The 25106-nt window shown below is 45.9% G+C and overlaps 4 protein-coding genes across 8 annotated transcripts; 2 read left to right on the top strand and 2 right to left on the bottom strand.

Annotated features, from left to right (window-relative positions):
- Positions 1 to 207: 207 nt before the first annotated feature.
- Positions 208 to 9404, bottom strand: paics (phosphoribosylaminoimidazole carboxylase, phosphoribosylaminoimidazole succinocarboxamide synthetase). Of its 3 annotated transcripts, XM_024419046.2 has the most exons (15): positions 8978 to 9404; positions 7998 to 8498; positions 7854 to 7907; positions 7183 to 7758; positions 6826 to 6897; positions 5990 to 6141; positions 4636 to 4672; positions 4238 to 4435; positions 3411 to 3589; positions 3018 to 3197; positions 2752 to 2865; positions 2513 to 2596; positions 1248 to 1428; positions 825 to 983; positions 208 to 707 (listed from the first exon to the last, which is right to left on the bottom strand). In XM_024419046.2, exons 1-15 carry the CDS (start codon positions 9387 to 9389, stop codon positions 541 to 543), a joined length of 3066 nt encoding a protein of 1021 aa, XP_024274814.1. In that variant the 5' UTR covers positions 9390 to 9404; the 3' UTR covers positions 208 to 540. The 3 variants fall into 3 exon arrangements, with proteins under 3 accessions (XP_024274814.1, XP_024274821.1, XP_024274829.1); XM_024419053.2 differs by lacking the exon at positions 7854 to 7907; XM_024419061.2 differs by lacking the exons at positions 5990 to 6141; positions 6826 to 6897; positions 7183 to 7758; ... (1 more) ...; positions 7998 to 8498; positions 8978 to 9404 and adding an exon at positions 4761 to 4889.
- On the top strand, positions 5054 to 14019 carry ppat (phosphoribosyl pyrophosphate amidotransferase). Its single transcript, XM_024419084.2, has 11 exons — positions 5054 to 5542; positions 9845 to 9911; positions 10364 to 10570; positions 10658 to 10770; positions 10873 to 11018; positions 11687 to 11759; positions 11850 to 12001; positions 12348 to 12475; positions 12669 to 12890; positions 13046 to 13166; positions 13297 to 14019. Exons 1-11 carry the CDS (start codon positions 5412 to 5414, stop codon positions 13464 to 13466), a joined length of 1530 nt encoding a protein of 509 aa, XP_024274852.1. The 5' UTR covers positions 5054 to 5411; the 3' UTR covers positions 13467 to 14019.
- Positions 14020 to 14030: 11 nt separating this feature from the next.
- si:dkeyp-117h8.4 (uncharacterized protein LOC572032 homolog) lies at positions 14031 to 19350 on the bottom strand. 2 transcript variants are annotated; one of them, XM_042320444.1, is made up of 11 exons: positions 19010 to 19350; positions 17787 to 17844; positions 17540 to 17598; positions 17383 to 17416; positions 17246 to 17292; positions 16512 to 16638; positions 15842 to 16398; positions 14663 to 15793; positions 14536 to 14572; positions 14397 to 14442; positions 14031 to 14297 (listed from the first exon to the last, which is right to left on the bottom strand). In XM_042320444.1, the coding sequence occupies exons 1-11, from the start codon at positions 19085 to 19087 to the stop codon at positions 14267 to 14269; spliced, it is 2205 nt and encodes a 734-aa protein (XP_042176378.1). In that variant the 5' UTR covers positions 19088 to 19350; the 3' UTR covers positions 14031 to 14266. The 2 variants fall into 2 exon arrangements, with proteins under 2 accessions (XP_042176378.1, XP_024274842.1); XM_024419074.2 differs by having other exon boundaries at positions 14663 to 16398.
- On the top strand, positions 18637 to 24832 carry aasdh (aminoadipate-semialdehyde dehydrogenase). 2 transcript variants are annotated; one of them, XM_024419034.2, is made up of 14 exons: positions 18637 to 18768; positions 19716 to 19792; positions 20070 to 20190; positions 20319 to 20587; positions 20719 to 20911; positions 20998 to 21239; positions 21391 to 21670; positions 21779 to 22055; positions 22204 to 22322; positions 22427 to 23306; positions 23621 to 23784; positions 23864 to 23989; positions 24123 to 24254; positions 24361 to 24832. In XM_024419034.2, the coding sequence occupies exons 1-14, from the start codon at positions 18691 to 18693 to the stop codon at positions 24751 to 24753; spliced, it is 3351 nt and encodes a 1116-aa protein (XP_024274802.1). In that variant the 5' UTR covers positions 18637 to 18690; the 3' UTR covers positions 24754 to 24832. The 2 variants fall into 2 exon arrangements, with proteins under 2 accessions (XP_024274802.1, XP_024274797.1); XM_024419029.2 differs by lacking the exon at positions 18637 to 18768 and having other exon boundaries at positions 19410 to 19792; positions 24361 to 24831.
- Positions 24833 to 25106: the final 274 nt, after the last annotated feature.

The following is a 25106-nucleotide window of genomic DNA, read 5'->3' as shown; positions in this document are numbered from 1 at the left end:
CAAGGCATCATTTTCCCCCAATCAATTGAGCGTGTAATTTGGGCTAAGATTAGCTTGCAGTTTTTTTATGAACACCCACGAGTCACCACTTAATTCTGGCGCATTATATATTTGAGGAAACATTAGTTTCATTAATAAAGGCTTAGAGTATGTGAATGTTGCTCATCCAATTGATATTCAGTGTAAAAAAAGAAAACCCCATCCATCTATGGTTTTAATACTTTATCAACATTGTATTATGTCCAACAGGATGTAATGTTGCTACATATTACCACATTTTCAAAATAATGTAATATTATTGTACTCGTAGAAAAAGTCTTAAAACAGACACCACAGTTTATATTAATCTCTTTATTACCTTTATTTAACTAGGCAAGCCTTATTAAGGGAATGATTAGAGGAATGTGCTGTAGCGCTGATTTTACAGTTAGTAAACTATCATGGTAAACATTTCATGAGACATGACACACAGCCAGGCAGGGACCCATGATAGTTCCCATCTTGGAGGCCTGGCAGGGTCTGGAATGGTACTGGGGCTCCTCACAAGCTGCAGGCCTGCAGCTTCTTGTCAGCCTGCTTCAGAGACACCCAGGTGTTGAGCATGGAGGCTCGCAGTTTGGACCACACCAGGTGGTCACTGAGCCCGAAGATCTGAGCAGCAAACTGGGCCGCAGCTTCTGGGGAGAGGACAGTGGAGCAGCCAAGACCTGCGGGAGAGGAGCTCACAGGGTTAAGGTAAACACACAGATACAATAAAACGGGAGAATTACCACACATTACTGAATACACACAGCAAGAAAGACCGCATGCAGGGATGTACTCACCGCTTGGCATGCGAAGGGATGACCAGATGTCCTGTGCCCCCCAGTTGGGGGTGATAGGAGGGCAGTTGATGACTGGGTAGACGGTGTTTCCTGACATCACTGGACCAAGGCCGTTGCTTCTGCCCGCCACAGCCACAAACACAGTTGGTACTCCGTCACCTGGGAAAATACTGCACATTAGCTCATCCATCCTAATATAATGTTTTATATTAGATAGCCACTATATTACACAGTTACTCCACATACCAAGCCATTATTTAAAACACTTTCAGAAAAAAATGGATACATCAGAATCTTCCACTCTCAATAAACATAATAAGCAAGCAATGGCTTTTACAATGCATGAACAATCTACGTAGAGGGGTAGCTATGTTTGTAGGGGTGCCCGGTAAGCTTAGGGCTAAAAGGCTAAGCTCAGCCCACCTTCATATTCAGCTTTGATGCGGAGAGTTTCATCTGGTCCTTTGTGTGCAGAGGTGACTCTGAGGTCACAGGGGATTCCGTAGGAGCCACAGGCCTTCCTGATCTTCTCACAGTGGGCCGTGTCAGAGATGGAGCCCATCAGAACCACCACTCTGCCACTGGCCTGGGGCTCCAGCAGCCGCTAGACAAAAACACATTGCCTGTTAGCCTCTACTGAATGCCTGGACTAACCTATTCCACTGCATGACATTTCAGATTAAAACAAACTTGGTCCATTTGACAGAAGTTGTGAAGGTCACAAATGGTTCACCTGAGAACCTGATAATGTCTAAGAGATGACACTGGATTGGAACACAATCAACAGACACAACCAGTTAATGTTAAACATTTTTTTTTACCCCTTTTTTTCTCCCCAATTTCGTGGTATCCAATTGGTAGTAGTTACAGTCTTGTCTCATTGCTGCAACTCCCATACCGACTCGGGAGAGGTGAAGGTCGAGAGGCATGCGTCCTCCGAAACACAACCCAACCTACTGCTTCTCGACACAACGCACATCCAACCCGGAAGCCAGACGCACCAATGTGTCGGAGGAAACACCGTACACCTGGTGACCTGGTCAGCATGCACTGCACCCGGCCCCGCCACAGGAGTCGCTAGTGAGCGATGAGACAAGGATATCCCTGTCGGCCAAACCCTCCCTAACCATGTCATATGTATATACTGTACTCGATACCATCTACTGTATCTTGCCTATGCCGCTCTGTACCATCACTCATTCATATATCTTTATGTACATATTCTTTATCCCCTTACACTTGTGTGTATAAGACAGTAGTTTTGGAATTGTTAGTTAGATTACTTGTTGGTTATTACTGCATTGTCGGAACTAGAAGCACAAGCATTTCACTACACTCGCATTAACATCTGCTAACCATGTGTATGTGACAAATAAAATTTGATTTGATTTGATAACCCGGACAACACTGGGCCAATTGTGCGTCACCCCATGGACCTCCCGGTCAGAGCCTGGGCTCGAACCCAGAATCTCTGGTGGCACAGCGACACAGTGCCTTAGACCACTGCGCCACCCGGGAGGCCACCAGTTAATGTTAAACTACCTGATTCTCTATCAGTATGGTATGTTGATTCAACACAAACACTAGTGCTTGTCCTCCTGATAACAGATACAGCTGGTCAGCTTAGGCTCTTTTAGGCTAGAGGGCAAAAGGGCACAGGAGTAGTGGGTTACACAAGGTTAGCTTACCTTCACGCTTTCAGAGACCCACTCAAAGTTCCTCTTCACCATCTGCATAGCTTCAGGAGTCACCTCCTTCAGGTCCCGGTACACCTGCAGAGAAGAGGAGAGCACACAGGTTTACACTTCAGCTAAATGTGGTGTAACTCAAAATCTGAGGTGGTTAAATAATGGCAACATTAGATTTTTTCCATAAAGGGATGGCAGGATGGGAGAATTGAACAGAGCAATGCGGGAGATCACCTCACCTGTTTGTCTTTCTGCTGACTCCGATCTCCCGCTGGCCACAGCCTCCAGGAGTCATTGTCAATCACGTCAGCAAGCACTATCTCTTTAGTGCTCACATTCACACCAAACTCAATCTGTCAACAACAAAAAAATACAAAAAAACATTCAAAAGCAATGTTTTACGGGAAGACATTAAATTCAAAATGCCCCAACATGACTTCCACATCTAGCTTGTAGCACTGTGCTACCCCCCATGACCAGCAGAGGGTGGTGCTGAGCTGCATACCTTCATGTCCACAAGGGTGCAGTTCTGGGTGGCCCAGGCCCTCTCCAGGACCTCAAAGATGGCCACAGTGCTGCGGTTCATGATGTCTACCTCACAGCGGCCAATGGTGAGCCCAGCCAGAGATAACTTAGTTTCCAGCAGCTGCTCCTCTGACCATTGAGGGTCATTGTTGGCATCGTCCTGGGACAAACACAAATGGTGACCAAGATAAGACATTGATGTAAATTGTAAAACACAGCAATATTTGTATGAAGGAGGATGAGTTGATGCACCTAACTTTCAATGTTGTCCCCTGAGCGGACAATGAATGTGTGCAAATCAAACTGGGAGATTGGATTACTGGAGAGGATATGTTTCTACTGGGCATGATTGGACAGAGAAATACACACACACCTTAAAGAACATTTCCATTTTCAGAGGGTAGAACCTGTAGCCCTCCTTGACCCCTGGGTTCCTCTTGAGAAAGGATCCGGTGGCCACCCTCCGACAGACCCACTCGATTGGAATCATCTCACAGCGGGCCGCCACGAACGCCTTCTCCGACTGCTGCCTCACAAAAGCTGTCTTAATGCCTGAGGGATAGGGACATCACAAGGTTTTACTCAGCCACTGATGATTAAATCAAATGCACTACTACTAAGGCCACGAAGCCAATTAACAGCCAGTCAGATATGCCATTGTCTTAGATGAAGGGGAGGAAAGAGGGCTAGAGTGGGACACATTCTGAGTTGCAACGAATTCATTTCCACAGTTAGGCTTACAACATTTATTTAAAAATAAACGCCAACATGGAGTTATTTCTGATCAAGTAGTGTTTATTAACAGACTACTGTGATTCCAATGTCAAACACAGGAATGTAACATGGCCTGGATACTCAGGACAGCTGGCCACTGTGCTCAGTTACAGACAGAACAATCCCTGATAATAGCTGTTTGATTGCATTCTAGCCTGCAAACGAATCCATTCATGAATTGTTGGCACACTTAAATGTCCCAGGACGATGTATATTTCTCACAGATCCAAGAAGCTTTCGATTTGATTACAAAAAAAATCGGATGTTCTCGACACTTGAAAGGATGAGAGGTATGGCATGGGCACATCTAAACAAAGTATCACAAGCACCCACACATGCATACATTGCCAAACTAATCATTACATTTACATGTCATTAGTATTTACTAACTTGCATAATTGATAACAGTGTAGCCTGACGACTCACCGGCCTCCTGCAGCAACTTGAAAACACAGCTCGTGGTTCTGTTTGCTATCGCGGCCTTGCCCTCCATCTGGTCCTTCCTCGCTGCATTCCCTGCTGTGATTTGGTCCTTCGACTGGACCAAAACATGGCCTGGCTCATCCGCGAGTTCGAAAATCTGCTTGGTCTTTCCCTCGTTTAGTTTCTGTCCCAGTTTCAGCTCTTCAAAACCAGAAAACAAAGAAACAGTGAGTAACCCCAAACATTGGTTAATCGATTTTTACGATAAACGCGTGTTTACAGTAGACATCTGATTGCATAATCATTTCAATTATCCATCTTCAAATTACTTGATGGGCCGTTTTGCAAATGAACAAACATAAGTAATGGGCCTACAAGTTGTACTTTGGTGGAAAACATACCTGATGGAGACGCCATGTTGGAAGACGATCTGCAACCCTGAAAAGTAAAGCAAGCAAAAATATTTTAAATCAAGTGTGGGAAATGTACACCCAAAATATCGTATTTATAATTTTCGCAACTTCACCCGCAACCCGTAGAAAAGTCAGCACAGAAAGAGGACTCTGCACTGAGCGAGTTCGTTGTGCATGGCCTGGTTCACTGGGTGGGCGGGGTTTATTGATTTAGACGCGGTCAAAGTAATGAAGGCCTCTCCACGTGGGGGGAAGTTATGCCTCATCACTACATATATCAGCGATACAATGGCTTATTTGTCTGAAAAGCCAAGTGTCGTTTTTTTGATTAGTATCTCTTGAATACTTTCAAATAAATCTCATTGCACCTTTATCACACACAAAAAAAAAACAGGGCGAATGATTGGAAATCTTGGACTAGCTGACATTATCAGGCAGTCATCAAATCTATATACTTTTTTTTTCATTTGTAAATTGTCGGCCTAGTACTTTCGCAATCTGCCACGGATGATTCCGTTTTGTCAGGGGCGGTCAACTCGAAGTAACGTTACATTTTAGCGAGTCAATTCAATAGGCTTCATAGCAAGCATCCCCATTTTGTAGCCCTGTACTAGGTTGAGCCCGTCTGTGTGTAGACGCTAACCAACAAGAGGAAGCATACTTTCCCGCTAGCTCTATTTTTAACACGTGGTCAGTGTGTAAAACGTGGAATTGCACTGCTGTGAGTGTGAAGTATACAAGCTGAGACGCACAGGGACCGAAGAATGAGCGAGTTCGAAGAATCTGGCATCGGAGAAGAGTGCGGAGTGTTTGGCTGTGTTGCAGCAGGGGAATGGCCAACACAACTAGAAGTTGCCAAAGTGTTAACTTTGGGTCTTGTAGCGCTACAGCACAGGTGAGTTGATGTTTTCTAGCTAGCACGTTTACATAGCGCCGTCAACTATTTTGTATACCCATCCGCTAAGCACAAATTCCGATTATCTTTCCCATAATTGATTATACACTTGCTTTATCAAACCCTCAACCTCATTGTGCAACTTTCACTGAGAAAATACATTGGAGGGAGCGGTCCATTTCTCAGAACAACACATGATGTGACGTCAAACTTTCTTGATCACTTCTTGCTAAATTGGACATTTTAAGTGTTACTTTGTTTCCCGTGAAAGTATGGACATCTCGTCCTTGGATTCCAGCCTAGCGCTGATACATTTCTCCAATGGAGACTCAACTCAATATCTTTCTTAAAGGTATTGTGTACCACGACTTTCAGACTCTTATTGTATACAACAGTCAACTGGTTACTGTGATGCTAAAACATACTTTTTCACATTCTGACGCCTACCTGTTTTTCTCGGAATGAGTCAGAGGCTGCCATGGAACAGACTGAGTTGATCTCTATAATAGGAATATATTGATCCTCCTCTTTGTACTGGAAGTCAATACTCTCAGCACAGCTGCCCCCAGTGTCATGCCTTTTCACAGGTCTATGTGTATCTATAAAACAAGGAATCAATAGGGTCAGTACATCAGAGATTGAGTTGAGGGGTTAAATGCCTTTACTCACTTTTTACTGTGTGCAGAAGTTTGTGACACGTGGGTTGTGTTCATATAGGCAGCCCAATTCTGATCTTTTTTCCACTAATGGGTCTTTTGACCAATTTGGATCTGATCAAATATCTGATGTGGTTGATCAAAAGACCAATTTATTGGAGAAAACAAATATCAGAATTGGGGCTGCCATGATGTACAAAAGAGCTATCTGGCGCAGATTCTTGACCTTGGTCCTCTCAAATTGATCGTGCTAATGTGCTCGAAGAATATTTCAAAATGTGTACAAAAGAATGTGATCTCTTCAGATTTTGATGACAGATTGTAATCTTGATTTGACTGAAAACACTGTTCTACTTTTCAACAGATGGGACACACATAAGCCATATTGCAGTTTTGTAAAGGCCAATGTTGTAGCCTTTTGTCAGCAGTTTCCTGACTCCTTACCAACCCACCCTCTCGTGATTTGATTAGGAGACTCCTTGGCAAGTCACTGGACTGACTCACCCAGTCACACTGTTCATCAATAGTCTGTTACTGAGCCTTTGGTCACGTGTGGATGTTAAAATTAGATAAGACATTCTCGTGATGTGACAAACGTAATTGTTGATGGAGGAGGTACAATTTAACCTTGATCCAATGCTTTCCTCTTCAGCCCTCTTTTTGCTGTCACGTCCTCTCTTTTATCCATCTCAGCATTGCCTGTAAGAAACCAATAGGCACATGACAAATCAGTGTTAATGCACAATATCAGAACCTCTCTTCCTCCACCAGGTTCTGCTGTCTCCGACTACCAGCTTTGGGGCTGATGAGGGTTAATTTTTAATCTGAGAAATTAGCTTGTTATAGGCTATAACATAGAGATGTGGGATATGTCTGAAGATGTAATGGCTTGTCTGTGATCTTTTATATGGTCACCACAAAATTATATTGAGTGACCTTCGGTTTATCTACAATTGCTATCTGAGTCACTTTTTATTTTTTTACCTGTGTATGCTCGTTTGTCCTCATTCCTGGGGATAACCTCATAACTTTGTGCTGTGTAAGAGTTAACTGGACGAGTCCTTTCTTCATGTCCCATTCTTGCAGTTGCTCTATCTGACGACATGAAAATGGCATCTTTGCCATCCTCGTACCCCATCATGGCCGCCCCAGCCAAAATGGCACCAGCCTCTGTTTGTTCCTCATATCTCATGGCAGGTCCACTATCCGACCTGGTCAAAATGGCATCCACCTCATCATAGAACCTCATAAGGTGGCGCGGGTCCGTGCCGTCAGCCCTTCCCCTCTGTAAGGAGCGGTACAGGTACTTGAGGTTCTTGTATTTGGTGTGACACTGCTTCCAGTCACGCTCTACCCCTTGCTGCAGTAGTCGGCAGGAGATCTGCACAAAGATGTCCCTCTTTCTGGTGGAGCTCTGCAGCTGCCTGCACACGCCCTCTTCAGACCACACCTGGATCAGTGCACGCACCTCCTGGTCACTCCAGTTCCGTCCTGTGTCGGACACCGTTACCACGTGGAACTGCTCGGCGCTAGACTGGTCCAGTGGTGATATGTGGGCCTCTATTAGGGTGGGAGACAGAATAGTGAGTGGGCAACGGGCATAGCTGTTAAATTTCAGAAGGCATTTCTGCTGTAGGTTATTTGATTACACATACCTAATTCCCTTTGATTTGGGTCTGTGTCCAGCTCATAATCGTCACTATTGTCATCTGAAAGATACATTTGTTCCAGGACTGTAAAAAGTAGAACTAAGACTAGGCAATGTACTCATTCAGTATCATCATTCATTAAAACCTCACCATCAATCTCAATGACCAGGTCTCCTGCAGGTGCTGTTGACTGTGTCTGACCTCCAAGAGTTTCCAGCCTCCCAGCTCCCTGGTCAACATCAGGTCCTCTCCTCTGCATATCATGGGTCCCATCCTTCCCATCAAGTCCCCTGTCCAGCAATATGGCCTCCAATTCGTCAAAGAATTTCATGTACCTTCCTGGGCCACTGCCGCTGCTGCCTGCAGCGGCCTGGGCGCTCTTGGCCATCTTGTACTCATACTTGAGGTTCTTATATTTTGTGCGGCATTGTTTCCAGTTGCGCACCACTCCGAAACCTCTTTGCATGCGGCGGGCCATCTCCTGGAAGATGGCCTTGTTGCGTAGCGTCCCTTTCAGACGCTGCCGGACGTGGCGGTCAGACCAGACGCACAGCAGAGCCCGCACCTCCTCATCTGTCCAGTGGCGGCCCCCCTCCGGGCCCACGCATTGGGCGTAGGGGAGAGCCCCATGAAGAATCTGACCCGGGACTCCTAAACGAACACACACATACGCTTACATTTTTAAAGGAATGTGAATCAAGGGATACTTTTTTGATATGGTCTGTTACAGATACTCAGTAATCATTTTTCTAGGCTACTGGTATGTGACTCCAGTTGTGTCCGAGTCAACATCTTGGTCACAAAGCAGCCTCTGAGGCTTCTTATTTAGATGAGGGATCATTTAAAGACTGCTAGTTAGACTACTGCTGCATATACTAAACAACTTAAGATTTGGTACTACATTTATTAGGCATAGTCTATGGTCCACTGTTTTTCTGACATTATCTTAACAATCCTTCACTCACAGCTAGTGTGTTGGGATGTCGCAGATCGTTTTATTTCATTGCTTCCTATAACCTACGCCAATTGCTATATACTCTAATTGTTTCAAAGTTTCCATATACAAATATTTTGTAAGCACTTGTATATTTCTCTCCCAATATAACACTGTTCCTGTAACTCCGAGTTACCTTCCTGCATTGTGACTAAGGAAGAGTGGGCCTCTTTCTCACTGGTCAGATCCTCCTCCTCTTCCACCAAGTCACTTGGGGTCATTTGGGTGTCCATCATGGCTGCTGCCCCCTGATTGTAGTTGTTGAATGTGCCTGGTGATTCAGCCTTCCTGGCTTGCAGTCCCAGCCTCCTGCACTGGGCTTGACACTCCCTCCAGTCCCGCAGCACGCTGAGCCCTCTCAGCTGCTCTGAGATGCATTCAAATGTGGCTCTGCTGCTGACGCCTGAATGCTGAGCTGCTCCCAGCTCCCCCCACACTGACAGAAGAGCCAGCACCTCCGCTTCCCCCCACTGTCCTGCTGCTCCTGTCTCCTCTACCTCTACCGTCTCTTCTTCACCTCTTCTTTGTCTCCCTGCTCCTCTCTCCATGTTTGAGCTGACCTGGAAACGCTTCTTTCTCTCCCAGCCCCCCTTCCTCTGCTGCCCGGTTCCCTAGGCAACCAGGCGTTTAAGCCTGAGAGGAACGCCCACGCAGCCTCACTACTGGCTTAAGCTTTGTGATGTGGGGGAGGGATGGACTGTAATCCGAGAAGCAGCTTGGCAAATCGTCTGCAGCGCAAGGCCACTCCATATAAGGAAACTCCACTGCAGATACACACAACCCCCATTTCCCCCCCCCCTACACCACTTCTCCTTCACCAAAACGGTTTAGTCTGCCCCAAGGCATTGTGCATGCATAAAAGCTGGCCTCAAACATGTTGCATCAAGCAAAGTCGAGTAGGTTTGGCTGTAAGAGATTTAAGGACCGCTGTGTCATTGTTGCAAGTGATTCCACCTCACTAAAACTGCCATTCAAGCAATCTATTTGTTTTTGTTTTACCTAGGGGTCAGGAAAGTGCTGGGATTGTCACAAGCAATGGAGTCAACCCACCAACGTACGACACCCTCAAGGTACAAATGTGTGACAAACAGAACCATTCAGTATGGAAACATGAAAGAGAAATGGCTACAATCCTAATCATTCTAGATTACAAAGATACTCAACTTGTCCTCTAATTTACACAACATCCCATCAGTTGCCTCAAACTAGGCATAATACTATCACCCCCCAAAAAAAAAACAACAACAAAACACATTTTTAAACCCTTCCATCTGTGGGAGTTTCAGTGCTATTAGTTAACTAAAATCTCAGAAGTACAAGGAGAGAACACTATAGAAATGAGACACTTGTAGCATAAAAACAGGCATGTGATATCATCACTTAAAGCTTTACTAATCACAGTTTGGCTACATTTTTATTTTTAATGCACAGGGTTTTAGGAGAGCAAAGTTCAGTGAGTGTGTACCCAAGATGTCCCTGTCTGCCTATGTGTTGTGATTAGCTACATCTCTTCCCAACTCAGGGAATGGGCTTAGTGAACAACGCCTTCCCACCTGAGAACCTTCTGAAGCTGCGCTACGGTAACCTGGGCATCGGGCACACACGCTACTCCACCACGGGCATCTCTGAGCTGCAGAACTGCCAGCCCTTTGTGGTGGACACACTGCACGGCAAGATCGCTGTGGCACACAACGGGGAGCTGGTCAACGCAGCCGCACTGCGTAAGAAGGTGGGTTGTGCTGTCATATCCACCGACCTTGTGTGTTTTTTGTTTTGTTTTAAAGGTACATTACTGTGTGTGTTATGTGTATGGCAGGTGATGCGTCACGGCGTGGGCCTGTCCACCAGCTCAGACAGTGAGCTCATCACCCAGCTGCTGGCTCTGACTCCACCCATGGAGGAGCTGGATGCCCCTGACTGGGTGGCCAGGTTGGTTCTAGAACCTTCTATTCTAATAATACCCCATCTCCTCTTTTACCTCCTGTGACACTCTTCTTCATCTTGATTGATTGTTTATTCTCGCCATTGCAGGATAAAGAACCTGATGCATGAGACCCCGACATCCTACTCGCTGCTGGTGATGTACACAGATGTGATCTATGCTATCCGTGACCCGTATGGAAACAGACCCCTCAGTATTGGGCGCCTTGTCCCCATTTCTAAACTCCACACTGCAGGTATTTTTGGTCCTTCCTTAGCGCTGCATGGTATTTTTGGATCTCTTGATTTGTGCATTATCTATGAGCAGGTTTACTAATCTATAATCAAATATATTGGCACCCTTGCACTAAGCAATGGAGCCGAGTGTTCTCTTTTCAAAACTGGTTGAATGGCAGGTAAGATAAATTACACATGAATGAGAATCACTTGCCTTCATTTGAATTTTGAATGATTTAGTTCAGGCCATTGTTCACTTTCAGTCAAAATCTAAATTTGGGGCGGCAGCGTAGCCTAGTGGTTAGAGCGTTGGACTAGTAACCGGAAGGTTGCGAGTTCAAACCCCCGAGCTGACAAGGTACAAATCTGTCGTTCTGCCCCTGAACAGGCAGTTAACCCACTGTTCCTAGGCCGTCATTGAAAATAAGAATGTGTTCTTAACTGACTTGCCTGGAACAGATAAAGGTAAAAAACAAAATAATAATATAGAATTTTTCTTTCTTGGTGCTGTGCAGTAGTAAATCAAGCAAATTCACATGTGAACACCATTTTTATTTTAAAATGTCTATTCATTTTAGAAGAAATGGTGAATTGTGCAAGGGTGCCACTGCCAATATATTTGACCACAACTGTATAAAGAGGTGGAAGTGGATGGATGATTGACAGGCCATACTCTGTCCACTGTCAGGTGCTGGCGAGGGGGAGACAGAGGGCTGGGTGGTGTCATCAGAGTCCTGCAGCTTCCAGTCCATCGGTGCCAAGTGAGTGCTCTCATCACCATGGTTACCGTTCTCTTATTGCCATGGCAATGTGTGGCTCACAAGCCTCTTTCTGCTCGGTCTGGTCCTCAGGTACTACAGAGAGGTGATGCCTGGAGAGATAGTCCAGATCTCCAAACACGGTGTGAAGTCCCTAAGCATCGTCCCTCGCCCCGAGGGAGACCTCCCTGCATTCTGCATCTTTGAATATGTCTACTTTGCCAGACCAGATTCCATATTTGAAGGTAGGCATATTTAGAAGTTGGCCTAGCTAATAACACTAAAACTGATTTAGTACTTAGTCGGTGAGAGTAGTGAATAGTTTGACTGGGAGATTACGGCACACAATGTGATTTTTTAAAAACATTTATTTAACTAGGCAGGTCAGTTAAAAAAACAATCATCTTATTTACAATGACGTCCTACCGGGGAACAATGCCTTGTTCAGGGGCAGAATGACAGATTTTCACCGTGTCAGCTCGGGGATGTGATCCAGCAACCTTTCGGTTACTGGCCCAATGCTCTAACCACTAGGCTTACCTGCCTTTGACCTGATGCCAGAGCACCTATAGTTTCCTCCTGGTGTTTCAGGTCAGATGGTGTACACGGTGAGGCAGCGCTGTGGACGTCAGCTGGCCGTTGAGGCCCCTACAGAGGCAGACGTGGTCAGCACTGTGCCCGAGTCTGCTACACCGGCTGCACTGGGATATGCTCAACAGGTGAGGCAGCAAAAACACACTGATCAGGTCTTCTGTCTGTGTTTTCCATGACCATTTTTCTCTATGTAGTCGCCTATAGGACGTTTTGATAAGGTGCATGTCTTGACTATTCTTTCATATTTTTTTATGCTGGGTATGTATGCATGTGCTCCTCTTGGGCTTCAGTCTGTACTATGCTGTTCCATCTCTGCAGTCGGGACTGCCGTACGTGGAGGTTCTGTGTAAGAATCGCTATGTTGGGAGAACGTTTATTCAACCAAACACACGCCTCAGGCAGTTGGGGGTGGCCAAGAAGTTTGGGGCACTGACAGACAACTTTACAGGCAAGCGAGTGGTGCTCGTTGATGACTCCATCGTCAGGGGCAACACTATCTCCCCCATAATAAAGCTCTTAAAGGAAGCAGGAGCCACAGAGGTGAGTGGCCCAGAGTTGGATTGTTATCAGACCTCTTTCTATCACTTATACTGCAGGTAATCTCTCCTTGTTATAATGGTTGAGTACTATACTAAGTTTGGTCTCACGTTGTCTGTAATGACCACTCATTTTGGTTGCTTACCTCCCTCCTATAGGTTCACATCCGTGTTGCCTCACCACCCATCAGGTTCCCATGCTACATGGGCATCAACATCCCCACAAAAGAGGAGCTCATCGCTAACAGGCCAGAGTTTGAGGACATTGCGGGCTACATTGGTGAGATTTGGAACGCTACAAAGTTCATGTTTTTGAGAGTAGTCCCCTCTAGATTCACATTTTGATCTGTGACTTGAGAAATAGTTTGCTAACACCAGTTGTGTGTGTGGCAAACTGATGTGTTCTGTAGGTGCAACCAGTGTGAGGTATCTGTCGGTTGAGGGCCTGTTATCAGCGGTGCAAGGAGGAATCCCCTCCCTCCAGGGGAAGGATGAGAGGATCAACACCAATGCCAGCAGGAGAGTGGGCCACTGCACCGCCTGCCTCACAGGCAAATACCCTGTGGAACTGGAGTGGTGACCGTTGACCACAACCCTCTCAACAAGTCAGACACAGCTGAAGCTGCCATAGATGACCACAACCAAACTGTTCTTGATCACACTACTGCTGTTTATTGTACTTAACCCTGAATCATTTGGGGGCATTAATGCTGCCATTCTGGCAACACAACTGTATGCATGTCAATGTATTACATTTGAATCCAGCCTTTTCATTCCACGTAAGATTACATTCTATTCTTACTGAAAAGCAACATTTTGTGGGGTGAAAGTAGCTGTGTTCCAACACCTTATTTCTATCCTCTCATAGGAGAGATGTTACAAGTTGCCTTATCAGCTGTAAGACGCACAAGACTAAACAATGTTTAGTGGAAACAACTTGCCTTCATTTCATATAGCCAAAAATCTTTCAATAGGAAAATACATATGCAGACCTGTTTAAAGTAGTTGAATCCTCTGTCTCCCTTATTTACATGAATCCTGTAAAGTACATTTCAGATTCTTTTCTATGTTGATCATAATGAGATTTTCCCTATTGTGATATGTAAGAAAATTAAAGTGATAAAATAAATCCATACAGCCCAAAAAATTTAAAACTTATTTTATTACAAAGTAATATAGTATGTATTTTATGCATCTATCCATTCAAAAAAACAGCTATTATCCCACGGGGGCATAAAAAGACCTTGTGGGAACACTGTTCATTGTAACAAATGAGTTAGCTTTTAAAACAGTTCTGATGTTCCAATTACTGATATAAAACAGCAACATATTTAACAGTCAGGCATATCATCTAGAGGTGCAGGCCTTTGTGGGCTGACATCATTTATACAGAAGCTGTCTCCTAGAGAAACTGGGGAAAGAAGGGAGGCTGGTTAACATAAGAAACAAAATGCATCTTCTATGAAAGATTAACGACAACACAGAACAGACTGAATAAGGTCATGGTTACCTTGGCGAACAGCCACATTGGCACTCTGCCTTGACAGGTGACTTTCCTGGGGGGAGAAATGGTCTCATCAGAACTGAATATATTCATTGCGGTGGTCAAAGTTCAGAATTGTATTTTCCAAGAAACAAAGCAAACGAACCTGGATGAATCCCAACAAATCTGTTGTATTTCGCTCTCTAAAACAGACAGGACAGCAATGTTACAAAATATAAGGAAACAAAATACTGGTATTCTGTATGTACATTGTTTCTGTGGAAGACCCTTACACAAGCAGGAGAGGGCTGATCAACATGCAGGCCAGACCAGGAGCCTGCAGCTTTCCTGACTGCTGCGTCTGAGTGGTGATGGGGGGTGTGGCGGATCTGAGACAGGCTGGCCCTATGCGGGCTCCAGGTGTGGGAGTCACAGGAGATGTCCCTCTGGGTGGAGGACAAGTGGCTGTCTAAGCGATTCTGGCACCTGATCATTTCTCTCCTCTGGCGGAGAGATCCTGGTGAGTACACGCAGGAGTTGTCTCTGAAGCGTTTGGACTCTGGGGAATGTTTCTGGACCAGCTCCCTGCGACGCTTCCTCATGACAGAGTGGTGAGGAGACAAGGCCAGGGCAGCCAGAGCAGAGGAGGAGGGGCCTCTGGTGGTCTCTGCTCTCCTCTCACACATGCGACAGGAGGGGACCGATTTGCCCTGACAGACAAGCTTGTGGTATTTTCCCTGACACACAAGCTTGTGGTAGAGCTTCTGGAAGTCCTCATCGATCTGCTTAGTGGAGTTCCTTAGACTGATGGATGGGGAGAATGAATCCAGGGAATAGTGTCGCTGGAGCTTTGGCTGAGCTGCCCCAGCAGTAGACTCCTGATGGGTGACTCGAGATGAGTGGACTTTCAGTTGGGAGGTACTGCAGGCGTCTAGGTGGTGGAGCTTCCTGGGTGACAGAGGACTCTGAAAAGAGGGGGAAAACACAGGGGAAGATCTGGGTTCCACCGTCACCATGTTTCTCTGATGATATCCAGCAACGCCTGATTTGAGGCTTCTATGGTCAGTGTTAGGAGATGCAGTCTGGCCTTCCCAGCTCAGCAGTCTGGCTCTGTAGGGACTTTGTGCTGCTGGGGAGCGGTAGACAGACCTCTCTGTGTCTGAAGACATGTCCATACTGACCACAGGGCGTACTGCTGTGAAAATCCTCTGACTGGGGACGGCACACCTCAGAGATGGGCTGCTCAACCCTCCTGCTGTGGAAGGGCCTTTAGATCTGTCAGGACTGAAGACGAGGGTAGTATACCTAACCCTGGTGGGTGGAGCAGAGGACATAGACACCGTGAAGGTTTGGTTTAGGGGGGCCTCATCTAGCTCAGGGTTCTCCTGTAGGGAGGAGGCTGCAGAGGGAGGAGCAGAGGGAGGAGCAGAGGGAGGGGCAGAGGGAGGGGCAGAGGGAGGGGAAGAGGGAGGGGAAGAGGGAGCAGAGGTGGCAGGACTGGAGCCTGCAGAGGAAGGACAAGAGGAGAAGTCCATCAGTGGAAAAGGGCGAGACGGTTGTCCGTTTCCTGAATTTGTCCGCTTCCTGGGTGACTGCCTCTCTGCTGGCCACTTCTGGAGGATGACCTTGGTCTGTGGAGGAGGATGGGTGCCGTTTGTCCTTTTGAGGTTATACTTTGGACTCTTGGGGTTACTCACATTCAGTGTGGTGTTCTGAGATGTTGGGAGGATGGATTGGCTAATGTTGAGGTCAGGTTTTCTGTGAGCTGGTCTCAGGGTGCTGTTGAAGGTGCGGTTGAGGTTTCTGTTAGATGACCACCTGAGTCTGTGGTACCTCCTTAGCACCCCTACAGCCGCGTTGGACACATGTTGGCGCCTCCAGGCCTCTCCTATCTGACTGAGCATGCTGGGATACAGCTCCTGTAGAGTGCTCCGTTGACCGCTCAGAGAGCGCTCCAGCTCCCCATCCTGCTCCTCTGGTGCCCCCCATAGGTTACTTCTAGTCTCATTCACCTTGGAATTGTCCACCCCTGTTGGAGGCGATATAAATCCAATTTATTCATCAGAAATGTCAAGAACAAAAAAAAGTGCTGCAGTTGTATTTCATAAGTCACTGGGGTTTATGTTGAAATAATTAACGTACAGTGGCTGTTCTCGATAGCCTGATGCATAACAGAATCGTTACTGGGGGCAGTGACAGCACTCGTGTCTACAGAACCCTCATCGACACAATCACTGCTGGCATCATACTGGTGGTATGAGATGTCCATCTGTTGGAAACCATGAGAAGTACAGTAAGATTTATTTTCCCATGGGGTTTTGTTATGTGTATTTAAATCTTATTCTTGACAAACGCCACTATTATAACATTGCATTTTAGCTACACTGCTTATATATTTATATACTGGATTCTTGACATATCTGGATTACTGTTACGGTGCCACTTGGGTTAATTGACTGATTCGGACATTAAGATTGTATATGTATTGATTATTCGCATACTTGTTGACCTTTTACTACATTGTTAGGAGCTAATAACATAAGCATTTTGTGGCACTCGCTATAACATCTGCAAAACGGTGTACGCGACCAACAACTTTGATTTTATGCTATAGTAATGTGAACTGTTAACATCTGGTTGGACTCTAGTCTCCAAACAGACAGATCTGTTCTACCCACAATCAGTTTTCTGTGTGTGTAGGTCATTACTCCATAGATTTTTATATATTACCTTTATTTAACCAGGCAAGTCAGTTAAGAACAAATTCTTATTTTCAATGACGGCCTAGGAACAGTGGGTTAACTGCCTGGCTACCTAGGCTAACCTGCCGCCCCAGATTGGGAGAACTCCAATTAGAATAAGTAAAAGCAATTTACCTTGAAGTCTCCAGTGGTGTCATGTGGCCTGTGTATTTCAGAAATATCTGAAATAACAAAACATAACTTGAATATAGATTTCGATCAATTGAACAAGTGCACATCTCACAGAGAAACAACATGTTGTAGTTCCCTACCTCCTAGTGACAGCTCTGCCAGGACAGCATCACTCTAAAGAGAAGTTGGATAAGAGGTGTGATCCAGAAAGAGATTCTTCAGAAAAATGTAAAGTCAACATAAACAGAAAATGTACAAAGTGGATGTAAAATAATTAGCCACAGATAATTTACAAACCTTTGACAATTCCAGCTTTGACAGCACCAACTCTGACTTGAACATGCAACGGCTCACATCTCCTCCATCCAATGACAGGATACATGAAAAAAACAACAAGAAAACATCAAGGCATGGAGCCAATTCTTCCGAGTCCAGATGGTTTACCCATCAACATAAAGCTGGCTACTTGTTGTTGACAAGACTAAACAATTATTCTTCAAACACTGAAGATCCACAGTGACACCATAAACTGACTTTTGTTTACCTTGGGGAGTTATGTCCTCCAGGTTCACCTCAGTCCCATCATCATGCAGCTTTGAATACTGTTGAGTCAGAAAGAGTAAATACAGGCACATTTGGATGTTTCCCTATAGGGGGGAGGTCAGAGACCTGGCCGTGTGGTGCCAGGATAACAACCTCTCCCTCAATGTGATCAAGACGAAGGACTACAGTCGTGAAGAGGGCACGACAAAGCCTATTCCCCCTCAGGAGACTGAAATGATTTGGCATGGGTCCTCAGATCCTTAAAAGGCTCTACAGCTGCACCATCGAGGGCATCACTGCCTGGTATGGCAATGGCTTGGCCTCCGACCGCAAGGCACTACAGAGGGTAGTGCGTACGGTCCAGTACATCACTGGGGCCAAGTTTCCTGCCATCCAGGATCTCTATACCAGGCGTGAAGAGGAAGGCCCTGAAAATTGTCCAAGACTCCAGCCACCCCACCCATAGACTGTTCTCTCTGGTACCGCCAAGTCTAGGTCCAAAAGGCTTCTTAACAGCTTCTACCCACAAGCCATAAGACTCCTGAACAGCTAATCAAATGGCTACCCAGACTATTTGCATTGTTGCCCCCTCGCTTCTACACTGCTGCTACTCTCTGTTCATCATCTATGCATAGTCACTAACTCTACCTACATGTACATATTACCTCGACTAACCTGTGCATCGTTATGTTATTTTACTGCTGCTCTTTAATTATTTGTTGTTATTTTTTACTCATCCATTTGTATTTGTTTACATACTTAACTCTTATTTTTCTTAAAACTGCATTGTTGGTTATTAAGGGCTTGTAAGTAAACATTTCACTAAGGTCTAAACCTGTTGTATTCGGAGCATGTGACAAATACAATTTGATTTGGTACATGCTTGGTAGTCCTGAGTGCCATTGATGAGGGGTGTGCATTGTTGGAGCATTTCGTCCCGTGGCCATAAGGGGGATTGGCGAGAAAGACTAGCTACTACCAAAGTGAGTCGCTACATACGTTTTGAAAACTGCATCTGCTCTGCTACTACTAGTTAGTTGGCTAACACCAAAAGAGGGTGTCTTTTCTAACTATGATCATCATACAAAATCGTCAGAAGAATACGGTCTACAAAATAAGCAAACTTCTAGTTACAGTCACGGCTCACGGCAGTTACAAGTTAGCCAACGTTAGCTAAACTAACGTTCCCTAACGTTAACTAGCTACCAGTCCATTTCCACCTACCTTCTGAACGATTCTCTCCAGATGATCAGTGTAAATCTTGACATTGTTCTGAAATTGATTTTTTACGAAGTCGTCCATGTTGTCAGTCTTTATCAATCAAAACACTAAAACGAAAAAAATGTATTCCCCTCATTTGTTTGCTTCTCTCCGGGTCAAGGGCTCTGACTAGCGGAATACAGCTTCGATCGGAAGTCGTTTTTTTGTAGCAGGTTAGGATAATTCATGTGGTAGGTTCGGAGACAGGTTTAGGTTTTATGGTTAGCTAAATTGATCTCCTAACCTGATGCAAAAAGTCCCTTCCGGTCGTAGCTGTACTCCATCTAGTCACGAAAATATTTTTAAATTTCCCGCGACAAAATACTGAACTATGATTGGATGTTTCACAATGTGACACGTTTTTTTCTACATGGTGTGATGTCATCTTCATGCGACAAAACATCGACCAGCCAACAACAAAATCAGTAGTTCTGTAAAGTAACTATGTAACATGAATTTGATAGTGAATAGCCATACTTTAGATTTTATTTTCCGTATTCACCCGGAGATGGCATCGAAAACACTACAAGACATGGTGCTCGCAGCTTCCTCTTTGCATAGTGGCAAAATAGCTGTCACATTTGACAAGGGAATAACAGAAGGAGGTCCCATGTTGCTTTATTACCACGAACTTGTTGCTCTTGGAAATGAATTAACACTTTTTCTACAGATACAGTGTGTGCAAAATACAAGAGCAATTGCATTATATTGTCAGCCAGATATCAACCTTCCTGTGTGGATTCTGGGGTAAGTTTATTATTGGAAATCAAAGCAATTGTCTATTTATACAATAGATGATCTGGAACAGCACCATCCAATTAGCCCAAATTAGATCCATCTCTATGGCAAGATATTATTCACTGCTCTCTTTTTAATGGTGTGCAGATAGCTAATGACTCTCAATGGGGGTTGATCCATTTGATCAGCTGTTGCATACCATAGATTAGTATTACCCAAGTCTACTGTAAGTTCTCGGCTTGGACTACTGTAAACACAGCTCTCAAGGGGATTCTCTTTCTGTCAGCATCCTCCAGTTACCTGCTGCATATGTACCACTGGACCCAGATGCCCCAGCACTCTTGTCTGCCCGTGTCATGAAGCAGTGTGGGCTGAAGTACTGTGTTCTACAGAGTGACCTGTTGCAGGTAAGAGTAGACTTCACAGAGCATTATGAGAGTGGTTTATATTACAACTGTGGCTTACAATTATGATTATTTGCTGACAGGTTTCACCTTCTGACTATTTGACTCTATCTTTCTCTCTCTTTCCCTAGCAATTCCAGATGGCATTTTCCAACCTCATGTCTATAGAGGTGTGTGCAGTGTGGTCTGCTCACAACCTAACCCTCGTACTAGTACAGCACAGACCAACTGCAGCCCGTAAAGAGGAGCCGAATGCTGACCTTTTTACTCCTGCTGCAGTTCCAGAGAGTGCCAGCCAGGGGGCACTGGCATATATATTACACACATCTGGAACCACAGGGCTTCCCAAGACCGTGAGAGTACCACATAAGTGTATAGTGCCCAATATACTGCACCTCCGGTATGTCCCTTTGGTTGGATTGGTGTAATGCATGTATTCCTGTATATCAATGTCCAGATTACTGGTTGCATTGAATGTTAAGAATGTCATTAAATGTTGTTTGTTAAACAGCATTCTGTCTATCTCTTCAGATCTCTGTTTCAGATGACACCAGATGATGTGGTGTTCCTGGCCTCTCCCCTGACTTTTGACCCTTCAGTGGTGGAGATATTTTTGGCGTTGTCATCAGGGGCACGTCTCCTCATCGTCCCCACTGCGATTAAGAGAATGCCCAACAGACTGGCTCATGTGCTGTTTAAGAAACACAAAACGACCGTCTTACAGGTAACTATGACAGTGGGATGAGAGTAACTTATCAAGCCTTTTGTTGCTTTTTGTTGTTGCATGTGCTAATTTTGTGTCTCCCTCAGGTGACGCCCACACTGCTTGGGCGTTTTGGAAGGCGTGTCCTACAGGAAGAGGTCCTCTCTGCTGGCTCTTCTCTGCGTGTGTTAGCCCTAGGGGGCGAGGCCTGTCCCTCCCTAGCCCTGCTCCGTAGCTGGAGGCAGCAGGGGAACTGCACTCACATCTACAACATCTACGGCATCACTGAGGTTTCCTGCTGGGCCTGCTGCTACCACTTACCAGAGAGCCTCCTGCAGTCTACTGACATGTGAGTGACCACTGAGCCCTAAAACCCTGACTGTGGCATCCAACTGCTGCCTAAACCAGCAACTCATTTTATGAACCTTTTATCCAATTCTCTGCACCCTGGACATATAATTGATTTGACTCTGTTGTTTACCGGGATGGATATTTCACAGGGCTGAATCCTCTGTGCCGCTGGGTCCTCCCCTGATGGAGACCACCGTGGAGCTAAGAGATGAGGATGGCTGCGTCATCACTCAGGGGGAAGGACAGGTGTTTATAGGTGGGTTGGACAGGGTGTGCCTTCTAGATGACGAGGTGACTGTTGCTCCTGGTACAATGCGGTCTACAGGAGACTGGGTGCAGATGAGAGACACACATCTCTACTTCCTCGGGAGGCGGGACCGACTGGTCAAACGCCATGGACAGCGGCTGCATCTGGACACCTTACAGCAAGTCAGTACCATTTCAGACAGCATGTCATGTCAGGCACATATCACCAATTTTCCTGTGCTATCCCCACCTCCAGTCATTGATCTTTCAATCCTCCATATCCCCCTTCAGGTTGTAATGAGTCTACCCCAGGTGGAGGCATGTGCTGTGGGTCTGTATGAGGGGTCTCGGCTGGTGGCCTTTGTCGTAGCCTGCTCTACGTCTGGAGAACAAAAGGCAACCCATTCCTCCTCCCCTGTAGAGCACCAGGTAGAGCATCTTGAAGAGACTGCCCCCTCAACTAGAGGCCTACAGAAGGCCATCCTCCACAGGTTGTCTCAGGTCCTACCCAGTCACAGTGTTCCAGACACCCTAGTCCTCGTCCCAGCCCTACCACTATCCTCACATGGTGAGTGACACTGTCCTCTGTAGCTGAGCATCGCTAGACTCTACTGTAGATGCTGCATTCTAAAACATTTTCTATCAGGGTTTTACCATTCGTTTTTTGACCATGGTAGTATCTGAAGTCTGGTGTAAATTAAATGGTGTTTCTTCAGGGAAAGTGTCTATGGGTGAACTTATGAAGATCTACCAGAGACAGAGAGCAGGTTCAGAGTCCCATAGTGCACTGGGGGACATGGAGACCCTGAGAGAGAGACTCCAGTCTCTGTGGAGGGTACAGACAAGCCATTATGTTGTTTTATTATGGTCACATACAAGTCAATATCCCCTTTACATCAAGAGTTTACATATTTGTACCTGTATATTTGTGTGTGTCAGGAGACTTTAGGTCTAACGGAGGATAAAGCCATCCAGGAGGACTCCAACTTCCTGTTAAGTGGAGGCGACTCTCTGCAGGCCCTGCGTCTCTGTGATGACATCACCACTGCCGTTGGAGTGACCTCATCAGGGCTTCTGGAGGTTATCCTGGACGGATCCTTCTCAGAAATACTGCGCCATGTTGCCATAGCAACACTGCCTTTCCCATCTGAGCACAGCCGGACATCCCATCCTGTGTCCATGAAACGCCCAGCAGACCCTGTCTCCTCAGTACAGCCCAAGAGACAGCATACAGACCCCTACTCTACAACAGCTGCAGAATGGCCTCTGGGAGTTGTAGTTTCTTCTTTGAAGAAGGCTGTAAGATGTACAGTGGTAAGGAGAGCAGGGGAGGTTGTAGAAATGGGTCAGTCAGACTCTTTGAGGACCAATGAAAACTCCTACTCAGACTCAGAGGGACCAATCAAAAGAACGAGAAATACACAGGAAAAAGGAGCCAATGAAAGTATAGAATCCAACCACTCCCAGACATTTGGATCCAATAAGTGGACAGGAAGCAACCATTCCCAGGCTGTGGAAACCAATGATCCCAGTGCTAGCAGTGTTACCCCTCCCTCCAGAGAGGCTGGTGGTCTGGGACTGGTGGTGAGCTGGGAGTCAGACACAGGGAGGTGTGTAGACGCCTCTCCAGTCCTGCTGGTCCAGAGAGGAGCGGACGGGTCCTCAGGAGGCACCAAGGCCACAGTGTTCATTGGCTCCCATTCCCACAGGATGCAGGCCCTGGACCTGACCACCGGGGGTCTGCTGTGGGAAAGGGTTTTAGGGGACAGGATCGAGTCCTCTTCTGCTGTGTCCCGATGTGGAAGACTCGTCGTGGTTGGTCAGTATCCACATAAAGCATCTGCTTTTTTTGCTTATGATAAATTGTTTAGTCTATTCTACTCTACAGTGTATATTTGGGGGCGGCAGGTAGCCTAGTGGTTAGAGCGTTGGACTAGTAACCAAAATGCTGCTGGATCGAATCCCCGAGCTGGCAAGGCTAAAATGTGTAATTCTGCCCCTGAACAAGGCAGTTAAACCACTGTTCCTAGGCCGTCGTTGTAAATAAGAATTTGTTCTTAACGGACTTGCCTGGTTAAATAAAGGTTAAAAATAAATAAATATTGAGGGTCTATGTTGTGTGTTTGTTCTCAGGGTGCTATGATGGTGGTGTGTATTTCCTGTGTGTGGAGTCTGGGGAGACACAGTGGGTGTTTGAGACTGGAGACGCAGTGAAGAGCTGTCCTACTGTGGACCCTCTCACAGGCCTAGTGATGGTGGGGTCGCATGATGGCCACGTCTATGCCCTCGACCCACAGGTGTGTGTATGTGCATACCTTTCCAGTGTAAATCTTGCATCACATGCTCAATAGTTATGTGTTTTTGTGTGTATTCTAGGTTCGGCAGTGTGTTTGGAAGCGCCACTGTGGGTGTGGGGCGGTGTTCTCCTCACCCTGTCTCCACCCCTCTCTCAGGCAGCTGTATGTAGCCACCCTCGGAGGACATCTCCTCTGTCTCAATCCTGTGAGTGTCCATGCTTCCTTACCTGCACAAATCACACTTAGTAGTAATACCCACGCTTGTTTACTGACATGGCTCAGAAGCACTAGCACTGTTTGAGTGAAGACAACCGACTGACTCAATGTTCTTCTGTTAGGACACTGGTGCTGTCCTGTGGACATATTCCAGGAAGACTCCATTCTTCTCCTCACCAAGTTGCTCCTCGGGTCACATCATCATCGGCTCTGTGGATGGAAACATCTGCTGCTTCAGCCACACAGGGGAAATGGTGAGAGGAAGACCTGGCACTAAGATAATGGCAGTTTAGTGTCTTGATCATCTTCATTTTCCTCACTGAAGTGTTTCATTTGTTTTAATGCTTTGTGTTTTCGCAGGTCTGGCAGTATGTGACCAATGGACCAGTTTTCTCATCCCCCTGCATCACACCAGACAAGCAGAGGGTTGTGTGTGGGTCACATGACGGGTGTGTGTACTGTCTGAACCGTACTGACGGCTCATTGGTGTGGCGCTATCAGACCCCCAGCAGGGTGTACTCCAGCCCCTGTGTGTTTGACGGGTCAGCCTGGGGTAAGGAGGGTACATTGGTAGGCCTGGCCTCCACAGACGGAACCCTGTGCATTCTGGATGGAGAGGATGGGACCTTGAGAGCATCTCTCTCTCTGCTCGGGGAGCTGTTCTCCTCTCCTGTGGTGTGGGAGCGCTCCCTGGTGGTGGGATGTCGCAATGACTTTGTGTATTGTGTGGCGCCGACAGGGGAGCTCAAATAGATTCCTGAGATATGATATCGTGTTTTTGTACCCTCTTATAATATTAAAGAATAAGATAGGAAACAAATGTGTTGACACTCATTTGAATGAGGAATATGATTCTAAGCTTTGAGTTCAGACATCAGTATTTAATTTACATAATTCATAACATTTGCATCACTTTAAGATGTTCTCATGAATACCTTTTAAGTCAGACAAAAAAAGTGCAAATATTATCAAACAATATGTTGTTACATACAACACTGTGTACACTACACTATTGCACACAATCAAAGTTAAACAAAAATGCCAAAGTGACTGAGCCTTGGGGTCCTCTTTTTGACCAACGTTCCGGTAAAACCACCTCTAACAAC

The sequence above is a fragment of the Oncorhynchus tshawytscha genome, linkage group LG01 (assembly GCF_018296145.1).
Source record: "Oncorhynchus tshawytscha isolate Ot180627B linkage group LG01, Otsh_v2.0, whole genome shotgun sequence".
In the NCBI taxonomy this organism is placed as follows: domain Eukaryota; kingdom Metazoa; phylum Chordata; class Actinopteri; order Salmoniformes; family Salmonidae; genus Oncorhynchus; species Oncorhynchus tshawytscha.
This window is presented reverse-complemented; position numbering and strand designations above follow the sequence as displayed.